General features: G+C 41.7%; 1 protein-coding gene across 1 annotated transcript in view; it reads left to right on the forward strand.

Moving 5' to 3' along the window:
* The window catches only part of LARS2 (leucyl-tRNA synthetase 2, mitochondrial), a 294954-nt gene extending 288042 nt beyond the window's left edge, over positions 1-6912 (forward strand). Inside the window, exons 19-21 of the mRNA XM_069730157.1 lie at positions 4392-4503; positions 6267-6394; positions 6487-6912. Of these exons, the coding sequence (XP_069586258.1) occupies positions 4392-4503; positions 6267-6394; positions 6487-6666 (420 nt within the window). The 3' untranslated portion in view covers positions 6667-6912. The remainder of the gene's footprint in view (positions 1-4391; positions 4504-6266; positions 6395-6486) is intronic.
* Positions 6913-13100: the final 6188 nt, after the last annotated feature.

Raw genomic sequence — 13100 nt, forward strand, 5'->3', positions numbered from 1 at the left:
TGACATTTTTATTGGTACTACTTTGGGATATATACGATGCTTTGATCTCCTGTTGTATTTTATTGTAATGTTGCGATGACTAAAAATAATATAATTCTGTTTTTTGAGTCTTTTTATTGTTTATCAATTGGATGAATTATTTTTTTATTTTGATCGGGCGTTTCTGAATGCAGCAATACCAAATATGTGTATTTTTTATTTTTTTATTGTTTTTTATTTTTTTGAATGGGGCAAAAAACAGGAGTAATTTGAACTTTATATTTTATAAAACATTTTTTTTTTAACTTTTCATTTGCTTCTCCATAGGAGACACATAGAGGTGCTTCACAAGGCGGCGCTCTTAGCAGATCAGCAATGACAACCTCCTGCAGACTCCAGACTGTCACGCCAACCTATTGGCGACCCGTGGTCATGTGACATGGGCACACCGATGGATGGGGTTAGTTATGCGCTTCCTGCTCAAGCATGTTAAATGCCGCTGTCAAAGATTGACAGCGGTATTTAGCATGTTAACAGCCTTGGGTGGATCGCGATTCCACCCACGGCTGTTAGGGGCCCATGCCAGCTGATCAATTCAGCTGTTATGTTCTGGAAAACATGTGGTCTCAGCGCCAGAGCCCGCATCAAAGGGCTTTGATAGATCTGAAGTTCGTGTCTGTCCAGCTCTATTTTCTTCCTCCTTGACTGACTGCTCCTTTGCCAGCAGTCACACAGCACAGAGGCTGTCAGTCAGGGAGGAAGTGGTGGTGCTGGGCTAGAAATAGAGCTGGAGTGACAGAGGCTTCAGCTCTACAATTTCATTAGCCTATCAATACAAGCACTGATTTCTCAGTAACAAAGGAACAGACTAGACATGTAAAGGCATTACAGGACTTCTCTTTTTAAGAGCTACACACATATATAGTTTTGAGGTGAAATCCTGCTGACAGATTCCCTTTAACCCCTTCACGACATGCACCATACTAGTAGTGCGCATGTCGTGTCTCCCCCTTTGATGTGGGCTCCGGCGGGGAGCCCACATCAAAGTTGCGACATGTCAGCTGTTTTGTACAGCTGACATGTGCGCGCAATAGCGGTGGGTGAAATCGCGATTCACCCGTCACTATTAACCTGTTAAATGCCTCTGTCAAAAGCTGACAGCGGCATTTAACTACCGCTTCTGGCCGCGCGGCCGGAAATGAGCGCATCGCCGACCCCCATCACATGATCGGGGGTCGGCGATGCGTCAGGATGGTAACCATAGAGGTCCTTGAGACCTCTATGGTTACTGATGCCGGCCTGCTGTGAGCACCCCCCTGTGGTCGACGCTCATAGCAAGCCTGCATTTCAGCTACATAGCGATCTGATGATCGCTGCTATGTAGCTGAGCCGATCGAGTGGTGCCAGCTTCTAGCCTCCCATGGAGGCTATTGAAGAATGGCAAAAGTAAAAAAAAAAATGTTTTTAAAAATATGAAAAAAATAAAAAAAATATATAAAAGTTTAAATCACCCCCCTTTCGCCCCATCCAAAATAAAACAATAAAAAAAAAATCAAACCTGCACATATTTGGTATCGCTACGTTCAGAATTGCCTGATCTATCAATAAAAAAAAGCATTAACCTGATCGCTAAACGGCGTAGTGAGAAAAAAATTAGAAACACCAGAATTACGTTTTTTGGTTGCTGCGACATTGCATTAAAATGCAATAACGGGCGATCAAAAGAACGTATCTGCACAAAAGTGGTATCATTAAAAAGATCAGCTCAGCACGCAAAAAATAAGCCCTCACCTGACCCCAGTTCATGAAAAATGGAGACACTACGGGTATCGGAAAATGGCGCATTTTTTTTTCACCACTTAGATAAAAAAATAACCTAGACATGTTAGATGTCTATGAACTTGTAATGACCTGGAGAATCATAATGTCAGGTCAGTTTTAGCATTTATTTAACCTAGCAAAAAAGCCAAACAAAAAACAAGTGTGGGATTGCACTTTTTTTTGCAATTTCACCACACTTGGAATTTTTTTCCCGTTTTCTAGTACAAGACATGGTAAAACCAATGGTGTCGTTCAAAAGTACAACTCGTCCCGCAAAAAATAAGCCCTCACATGGCCATATTGACGGAAAAATAAAAAAGTTATGGCTCTGGGAAGGAGGGGAGCGAAAAACGAAAACGGGCCGCGGCGTGAAATGGTTAAGGATCTATCGATCTAAAAAATAATTTTTATCTTTAAGTTCTGTTGATCGTCAGTTTGCTAGCTGTACGGTAACTGATCTAGAGCAGGTAATGTGCCGGTGTGAGAATATATTAGCAGGTCTGTGTGCAGAAATATGATGTAATGCAGATTCATTTTCACATTTCACTCTTTTAATTTCCAGAAGAGAAGCCTGAAACCTCAGCACGGCAGATAGCACGTCATTTATCATTTATCTTTATTTCATTAGACACTGAATTTGTTTAATTAATACTCTAGTTTTGCTTAAAAAACTGTGCATTTTGTGTGGGAAAGGTCCCATCCGCATGTATTCTGTGCTGTAGCGCCCTCTTGTGTGTGTAAATATAATTCATACAGTTAGAACACCTTATCCGAGCACGTTCGCTCATCACTAGTTAAGTACAATTTACTCATTTTTTCAGAGTAAAAAAATATCTGAACAGTTATCTTGTGAGAAAATATGCCAGCCCTCATAGAGTTAATATGAAAATTCAGTTATTTCCAAGACTAGAACTTTTTTTCTAGGTAACAAGCAGAAATCAGATCAGCATTGTGTATTGTACAATGTGATCTCCTCAAGAATGTGATATTACAAATGAGGCAAAGTGACCCACAGGGGGTCAGTATAACTCCCATCATCTGTGACATGACGAGATCGATCCTCAATCTTCTTGTTCTGCATAACAGAGAGCGGACATTGCCTGTGGGCTGTCTAGTTTGTATGCAGCCTCGGATTTCTTATGGATCAGTCTGAGATCTGAACAGGATGTTAGTGATGGAGCTTCTTTATTAGAAACTGTGGCTGTAGTTTGGCATGCGAGTTCCTGGCACAGATTGTACATAATGCCAATGATTAGGTGGCATTTATCTAATTTCAGAAGGTCAATATCACACATTATTTATTAGATCTTTTTACAGCACTCTGTGTCCTCACCGTTCATTTCCTGACCCATCTCAGTCAAGCTTGATTTGTATTTTCTACCAAACTATAATTACTGTATTATTCTGAAGATTAGAAATTAAAAAAAAGTAAAACCACTGGAAATATAAATGTAATGTGCCATAAAAAGTGTGAAGAAAGGGAAATAACAATAGGGGAGTGTTGAGAAATGAAATCCTGGAAATTGTGGCATTATATTACTGAGGATTTAACTATTCCGGCCTCTTAAATTATTCTCAAGTTGTCTCTTGCGCTGCTCAGAGCTAGGCAGCCTCCTTATTTGTTGCTTCGTGGGGCGAGGCGGTGCTCCCAGTTCTTGTGCAGGAGTGGTAAGAGCCCAATCAGGAGCTGAGAGGGAGGAAGGTGAGCAGGTAGCCACTGTACAGAAATAATTGGACTGAAAGAAGTGACTAGGATGTAAGGAGTTAACTCCTGTCCAGAATTGTAACTACTGTGCACATTTGGCCAGGCTGTAGTAGCTGAGCTCCATGGAAACAGACCGTACGCTATAAAACCTCACACTGCACGAGAATTACAGGAGATAGAAAAAGCAAGTCAATTGAATACTGTATAGCTAATAAAAGCAATTTAGTAACATGGGATCACCCATGTAAGTCTTGTTTTAGTCCAGTGTCTCATGGCTGTAATAGGGCTTCATTCTAGTGTCACTATTTCGATCACAAAGGTTATAATCTAATTTGATCTAAGAGTCATATTTGGTCAGGAAGTTGCTTCCAAGGACCATAGTATCATATTGAATTTTAAAATGTGGCCAGATTATGCCCATGGGGAACTGTCCTTAATCCGATCTTCTGTTCTTAACCCTGCTGTTCTGTTCGGTCTGGGGAGACCTATTTTGAACTTTGGTATTTTTTGGGGTGTTCAAGATGCGGTTCTGAAACTTGTGGTTGATTGACTTAAATGAGGATGGGTCGGTCGGCCACGGGTTTCAGAGCCGCATCTTGAATATTTTAAAGAATATTGAAGTTCAAAGTCGGTTATTTTTGACCAACAGAACAGCAGGGTTTTAAGCTCCAGTATAATCTGTGCATTCCAAGTACATTAATTAGCTGCATAATATTTCTCCAGTTTACAAGCAGTAATGACGTGGGAAGGAGAGTCTGTAAATGTATTGCATTTAGACATCTAATACCGTGTGTCTGTGTGCCTTCAAGCAAGTAATGAATGGAAAGATTCGTCGGCGTCTTCTTTAAACGTGTGACTAATAAGACCCCTCTGTCATTTCTCTCAGCAAACATCTCCTCGAGTTGTTCAGCACAGCAGAGAGTTTGAAGATGCATTAGCGAGCCTCATCATTATGATTTCACCCATGGCCCCACATTTGGCATCAGAGTTATGGAAAGGTAATCCCTGGACATTCTATTAAATACATATTCTCAGCATAATATAGATTGCAATCTTGAATAGTGTAATCAAGAATAGACATTTTGTATGTAAAACACGTTTTTGTTATTTCTTCACTCGAGTGGTATCACTAATGTCTGTTCCCTGCCTCTAGTAAAATACTTAGTAGCTGCAGTCTTCTGCTCCTCCCGGGGCCACTCCTGTTCCATTCTGACCAGAAGTCAGAGGTAATGGTCACAAGCTCTCAATGCGAGTCCACAAGAGGCTCTCATAGACTTAAGGTACCGTCACACTTAAGGTACCGTCACACTAGACGATATCGCTAGCGATCCGTGACGTTGCAGCGTCCTCGCTAGCGATATCGTCCAGTGTGACAGGCAGCAGCGATCAGGCCCCTGCTGTGCTGTCGCTGGTCGGGGAAGAAAGTCCAGAACTTTATTTGGTCGCTGGACTCCCCGCAGACATCGCTGAATCGGCGTGTGTGACACCGATTCAGCGATGTCTTCACTGGTAACCAGGGTAAACATCGGGTAACTAAGCACAGGGCCGCGCTTAGTAACCCGATGTTTACCCTGGTTGCCATCCTAAAAGTAAAAAAAACAAACACTACATACTTACCTACAGCCGTCTGTCCTCCAGCGCTGTGCTCTGCACTCCTCCTGTACTGTCTGTGTGAGCACAGCGGCCGGAAAGCAGAGCGGTGACGTCACCGCTCTGCTTTCCGGCTGACCGATGCTCACAGCCAGTACAGGAGGAGTGCAGAGCACAGCGCTGGAGGACAGACGGCTGTAGGTAAGTATGTAGTGTTTGTTTTTTTTACTTTTAGGATGGTAACCAGGGTAAACATCGGGTTACTAAGCGCGGCCCTGCGCTTAGTTACCCGATGTTTACCCTGGTTACCAGTGAAGACATCGCTGAATCGGTGTCACACACGCCGATTCAGCGATGTCTGCGGGGAGTCCAGCGACCAAATAAAGTTCTGGACTTTCTTCCCCGACCAGCGACAGCACAGCAGGGGCCTGATCGCTGCTGCCTGTCACACTGGACGATATCGCTAGCGAGGACGCTGCAACGTCACGGATCGCTAGCGATATCGTCTAGTGTGACGGTACCTTAACGCTGAGGAGTGACTTGTTCATGTTCGCTCAGCAAACATGGGAGTGATCCGACAGGTCACCACTAGCAGAAGACAACCAGAGTGGCACCGAGAACGGCAGAAGATGGCAGCTGGTAAGAATGCTACTACACGCGAGGAGCAGACACCACTCCGGCAGTGGAATGAAAATAAAACAAACCATTGGAGTGGTTCTTTAAATGGGTTGTCCACTTTTTGTTTACTAAAATTCATGGGTCTAAAAAAATCATTTTTTGCAGTTGGGTTTCATTAAAAATGTTGCCCCTTTTGGCTTTTATAGGCACTTTCTTTCTCTGCACATTCAATTTTAATCTGGTCATAAATCAGCTGCGAGAAGCTAAGAAGAAGACAGATAAAAAAAGCTAGAGATTCCCCATCAGACCTTCACAGTGGGCTGACTGACCGCTTCTTATTTAACTCATTCTGCAGCCAGCAAATTTTTTTTTTTACTGAAACCCAATTGCAAAAATTATTTTTAGTCCAAAATATATGCATTTAAGTAAAAAAAAAACTTCCAAAACATGACTAACCCCTTTGATGCAAAAATGTTTTGTTTTTTTGGTGTGGGTGCTCCAGGTTATAACCTATCACAGTATACTCTTTATAATCAGTCTTTTTGTTCTCTAGGTATGGGACATGTGGCTCATAAACTGTGCCCTCAGTATAGCTGGAGCAAAGATGTCCTTTTGCAGACTTGGCCCACTGTTGACCCAGAATATCTAAGCCAACCTGACACAGTAGAAGTTTCCATCTTGGTATGTCCTCCTGCACTATACAGGGACCTGTATATATCACCTATAGTTTTATTTTTTTTGTTGTGCTTTTATACATACATTATGTTTTGCAGATCAATAACAAAAACTGTGGCTCAGTGATGGTGCCATTCATAGTATCCCGCGATGCCAAGAAGGTGACAGACCTTGTTATGCAGAGTGATCTTGGCTCCAACTGTCTTAAGGGCCGAACTATCAGGCGGGTGATTCTGTCCCCACGGACGGCTCTTGTTAACTTCCTTGTGCAGGAATGAAGATTTCCAAGACACTCCAGTCCCGACACACTGAGAATGTGAGCATGGTATTTGCACTGATCCAGCGTTATCCTTGGCATCTGCTTATCCAGCCATTACGTGGCCATGTTGATAAGCTCGGATTCTCCGAGACACGTTTCAGCTGCTAAATAAGACAATCTTTTCAAATCCTGTTATTACAAAACTCGAAGTCTGCAATGATAGACAGCAAAGGTGTACTTTTTAAATTAAAGGTACAAGGACTCTTTTGTTTGTAATGATTATTGACTATTCATATTTCTGTATGCTTTTATTCAAGAACCAAACCACTGGAAAAATGAGTTATAATATTGACTGATAATTGCATGGCTGCATTTTGTGCTATTGTCTGTACATCATGTGAATAACCTGAACTCTTTTCAACGATGTCATTGAATGCAACGTAACATAACAAGAATCATAATGATAAAATAATACATAAATGAGGTTGCAGACAAAATGAATAATACGTTTGTACATTACAAGGCACTTTACTATCGGCAATAAGCATACCCCAAAAAACTTTACCCTGCAGCCTCCTGGGGTAGGCTCCATGCATGAAATATGGATGAAATATGTCACCATTCCAAGTAGGACAGAAAAGTTAAGCTCAGCAACAACAGAAAGTAGGTGGAGAAACCAATATCTGGTACCCCCAAGGGTTGGAAACCTACCAGAGCCTGGGGGTGGGTGTCATGGATTTGTCAGTAAGGTAGTAAAAGAAAAAAAAAAAGCGATGCATTTTCAAAAGTAGAGTGGTTTTCTGGGTATTGTTACGGCACAGGGCAACAGGGGTTACAGGCACCACAACTAACATAGTTTACTAAGACATAAGCCTGCAGTTGTCTGCTTTACCTTGGCTGGTTATGAACAATAGGGGGACCCCATGCCATTTGTTTAAAATTATTTAATAGGTTAAATAAGGCTAAATACCCGTTAGTGCCACATGAAAGGCACTAAAGGTCAAAGTTTATTATATATTGGTGGCTTGTTAAATGGTATGTCTACAGGATATCTCTATAGTGGATTTATCTATATCTGTATAAGATTGATGTATTAGGTTGAAAACTAGCTTTAAAGGGAATCTGTCACCCCCTGGGATGGATATAACCCATTACTAAGGGTATGCAGGTAATAGAATAGTTAAAATAGTCTTACCTCATAGCTGCGGTCTAGTTGTTAAGAAATTGAATGACTCGTAGGTGTAGAAGAACAATGAAGACACTGCCCATAGAAGGGAGGATAAGGATAATTGTGTGAGTGCAGGGTGCCGCGACTGCATATTACAGGGTACTCGGGAGCTTGTAAGAAATCATTAATATAAAAGATTAAAACTCAATTTCTCAACAACTAGACCGCAGCTATGAGACATACAGGTAGGACTATTTTAACCATTCTATTACCTGTATGCCCATAGTAATAGGTTATATATGTCCCAGGGGGTGACAGATCCCCTTTAAATTACATAATTACAGTATGTAAAAGATGATGTTAAAAACACATTGCATACGGATGTCATGCGGATGCTAGTTGAGAAAAATTGCATTGTACTTGCATAATACTCGTCCTACTTTTCTGGATCAACGTCAGACTGATTTTTTTTAAACGCTAGTGTGACTCTAGCCTTATTAGACTGTGGTTGCAGTTTCCATACAATGAATGTTTCATCACCAGGATATTATCACTAGTCTAGCTCCCTCCTGGTAAGTGGTCTGACCATGCCCCTTCCTCTGATAAGCAGCTTACTGTTAATATACAGTGTACCCAAAAAGCTGTGGTGTGGAAGGGGTTAGCTTTCTGAGCTCTGCTTCATACTACATCTAAAAACTTCGTGTCATGATACTGTAGCAGGATTTTTCCGGGACAATTGACTTCCCTTTTCCTCAAACTAGGAGGACCCAAGGCTATCCCTGTATCCCAAGTTACCCCTGAAGGTAGAGATGATGGGGTCTCGTACCTTGCTTTGCTCTTATATGAATGCTGATCTGTTTCCTCCCTCACCCAGGGAGGGATATAACAGAGGCGTATAGGAAAACACTAACCTGACAGACAGGAAAAACAGACAGTGATAAAAGAAACCTACAATGACACAAATGCACTCACAAAACAACTGAGTGGAAATCAAGGGAACAGTAGGACTGATAAACCAAATGAGAGAGAATTAGGATAAACACACAACACCAAATCCACTTAGATATCTCCTGTAAAATATGCCAACCTATTGCTACTAAGAACTCTCCTTCACCACCAAACCAGGAAGTTGTAACTATCACTGGCAACTCCCAAGTGCAAGAAAGGAGCTTGCATACCAGAGGGGAGTGGCCAACACAGAACAGCTGAGACAATTCAGGATGGAGAGGTTCAGTAGATCAAGTGAACTGATTAACCCTTGCAATGACAGATTAAAGAAAACCTGTACTGTTTAATATGATGGTGAAACGGTTCTAATCAATGCAGGAGTTTGTGTAACCAGGCGCCACAATCTTCTGGCTCTTCTTTGTCACGTATGCCTGTGACACTCAGATTAAGTCACAACTGCTGTACTCCGTAAACTAAGTGATACATCATTGGAATCTGGATCTCTTTACCTACATTATGCTGCTCTCAGATGAGGTAGCAAAAACCTGGTGATGGATTCAATTTAAATGGGCTTGTAACAATTTACAAATGCTGTCCAAACTAGAGCCTGTTATACAATGAAGATATAGCCATTACTTGCTCGTTGAATTCCCCTCCTTTCTACTGATTCTACTCTGGCAAAAATGATGAAAATTTTCTCAGAGTTTTCAAAGTGCAAGTTAAAATTTGCTGACACTTTTCACGTAATGTTAAATTTGACTTTTGGCAATCAGAATATGAGTATAGGCTTATGTGTTTTTGACTAATGTAATCAAACTATCCATGGCCTTAAAGGAGTATTCTCAAGTTTGAAAGTTATACCCTTTCCATTTGATAGGGGACCTGGCAGCTGGGCACCCCACTGATCCCCAGAAAAGGGCTCTGAAGAGCCCTGCGTGAGCAAAGATCAGCTGAGTAATATGCTCAACGATCTCAAGTGGTCCCACTAAGACAAAATGGATGGCAGTGTGCATGACAGACCACCACTCTATTTACACTGGGCTCTTCAGAGCTCCAGTTCTCGAGATTTGCGAGAGTCACCATCAGCTGAATCCCAGAGACTGGGAACTTACTCACTATCCCATGGATAGGAAATAATATTCAAGCTTCAGAAAACCCATTTAAAGTTTCACTTAACTGGTGCCATTCTTGAGATCCCGTTTGTCGGCTACTAGGCCACTGAAGCCTGTCAAGCAGATCTGGAGCCCTCTGACTATAAGTGGAAAATTGGACTTAATATTAGTCAACTCATCTATTCATTGAAGCAAAACATTTTAATAAGCAAGGTAAAAACTAACATTTTTAGGATGTTAGGTTAAGCTACGGTAATTGTGTACATTGCTAACCTGAGTCAAAGGCAACTTGGCCTTTAAAGTAGTTATCTGGGCTTTAAAAATGTATAGCTCCTTCCTACGATAAGCCATCAAAGTTAGGTTGGTGAGAGTTCGAATATCTGCAACCCCTCAATCAGTTGTTTGGCGAGGATGCTGGTATACAGTTATGGCCGAAAGTGTTGGAACCCTTGAAATTGTTCCATAAAATGAAGTATTTTTCTCAGAAATAATTGCAATTAATTGCACTTGTTTATTTCCTTTGTGTGTATTGGAACAACACAAAAACAGAGGAAAAAAAGGCAAATTGGACATAATTTTGCACAAAACCCCAAAAATGTACCCAACAAAATTGTTGGCACCTTTCCAAAATTATCGGTAAACAACTTTGTTTCAAGTAAGTATTGCTCGTTCAAACTTGCATGTGGCAAGTAAAAGGTGTGGGCAATATGAACATCACACCTGAAACTAGATAAAAAGGGGAGAAGATGACTTAATCTTTGCATTGTGTGTCTGTGTGTGTCACACTAAGTATAGAGAACAGAAAGAGGAGAAGAGAACTGTCTGGGGACCTGAAAATTAAAATTGTTGAACAATATCAACAATCTCTAGGTTACAAGTCCACCTCCAGAGATCTTGATTTCCTTTGTCCTCTGTGCTCAAAATATTCAAGAAGTTTACAACCCATGGCACTGTAACTAATCTCCCTAGAAAATCAGTAATTCTGCAAACATCCTCTTAGCATAGTCAAGTATCAGGGTAAGTTTCCACATTCAGGAAACGCTGCGTTTTTTACGCTGTGTTGAGCCGCAGCGTCAAAATCGCAGCGTCCAGATGTTACAGCATAGTGGAGGGGATGCGTTTTTTTTGTCAGTTGAAATAAAGCTAATTGAAAGCTGGCTTCTAGGAAGGAAAAAAAAGTAATTTTCTCTTTGCAGCTATATTGGGGGTATGTTCCCACAGTCAGCATCAGTGTACATCTGCAGCATCAAACCTGCAGCATCCAGCTGTTACAGCATAGTGGATGGGATTTCAAGATCCCATGCTCACTATGTGTGCACCAATGCACATGGATAACTCGTGGAGACTGACATATGGCGCGTCTTTAAAGACCGCAACATGTCAATTTATGTAGCGGAGATGCTCAGTCTCCGCTGCGTAAATTACCCATAGATTTTCATTAGATGCGGTTGCATTATCTTCCTAATCACATGCGTATTAAGTGTGGGAACGTAACTTACTACGCATGTATATTAATTTAAATAATGTTGAATCTTAAGACACAGCTGGAAGTACATAGGAAGTGGAGGAAAGCACAGAGAGAGGTCCCCTCATTTTTCATAAATAATTTTAAAAAAATAGCGTGGGGGTCCCCGTATATATGTTAACCAGCCAGAGTAATGCAGACTACTGGGACTGGTATTTCAGGCTAGTAAGGATCCAATATCCATGAACCTTACCAGCCTGATAATACCAGGCCGCAGCAGTCTGCTTACCTTGGATAGTTAGCAAAAATAGAGGGATCCCCTCCAAAAAAAATAACGTAGGGTCCCCCTATATTTGTTAACCAGCAAAGGAAAAAGCAGAAAGCTGCGGCCTGGTATTCTCAGGCTGGCAAGGCCCATAGATTTTAGCCCTCACCAGCCTAAAAGCAGCCGCCCCATAATTGGCACATCCAAAGATGCGCCAATTGTGGCACTTTACTCGGCTCTTCCCATTTGCCCTGTAGCGGTGGCAAGTGGGGTAATATTTGTGGGGTTGATGTCACTTTTGTATTGTCAAGTGACATCAAGCCCAAGGCTTAGTAATGGTGAAGCGTCTATAAGACACCTATCCATTACTAATCCTATAGTTATATGGTAAATAAAGGCACAGCCAGAATAAAGTATTTTAATTGAAATAATAACACAGACTCCATTAATATTCTCAATTAAACCATACTTACTGCATCGCCTAATTCCACAGAAGCCCTCGATCTCCTGTAAGAGAATTAAAATAAATAAGCAACAATATCTTTACCTGTCCGCCGAGATGATATGCATACTGTCCAGCTCTGCGGCTTCTGGATGCCTTTGGCTGAACGGTGGCATTATGCCACCATTCAGCCTGACATCCAGACAGAGCGCAGCTGGAAGCTGATGACTGGAGGAGATAACGGTCACGTGCACGGCAGTTCTCGCGGTCAGCTGATCTATCGCGAGAACTGCAGTGTACGTGAACTTACAGCTGAAACAAGGTACACTATTATGTCAATTAGTACACATGCGTAGTAAGCTGCATTCCTGCACTTAATACGCATGTGACTAAGAAGATAATGCGGTTTTACCGCATCTAATGATAGTGAATGGGTAATTTATGCTGCGGAGACTGAGCGTCTCCGCAACGTAAATAGTCATGCTGCAGTCTGGAAAGACGCACCGCATGTCCTTTTATGCAGGAATGCTGGGGGCTTCCTTGAAATCCCATCCACGATGCAGTAACATCTGGCCGTTGCGGGTACGCAGCGTCCAACCGGCAGCATTTACTGACCGTGGGAACATACCCATAGTGGTACATTGTTGGATTCAGCGTCTCTCTGCCTACATCATGCTTCTTTCAGATGAGGTAGCAAAAACCTGCTGACAGATTCAAGAATCCTCACATTTAGAACTTTTATCACTAAATTAGTGATAATAGAAAAAAGAAGTTTTATATTTTGGTCTCCTAGTGATCCATGAAATGTCCCAAGAAGTGACAGCTTAATAAAGTACATATTTACATATCCAAACATTTTCAAATTAAAAATTAAAAAACAGCTGACATGTCCCTGCTTTGATGCAGGCTCACCGCCGGAGCCCGCATCAAAGTAGAGGATCTGACCCCGTCCAAGGTCAGAAAGGGGTTAAAGGAAATCTGTCACCAGGTTTTTGCTACCCCATCTGAGAGCACCATAATTATGATTATAGGGGCAAAAACCCTGATTCCAGT

Source organism: Ranitomeya imitator, chromosome 6 (assembly GCF_032444005.1).
Source record: "Ranitomeya imitator isolate aRanImi1 chromosome 6, aRanImi1.pri, whole genome shotgun sequence".
NCBI classification, from domain to species: Eukaryota; Metazoa; Chordata; class Amphibia; order Anura; family Dendrobatidae; genus Ranitomeya; species Ranitomeya imitator.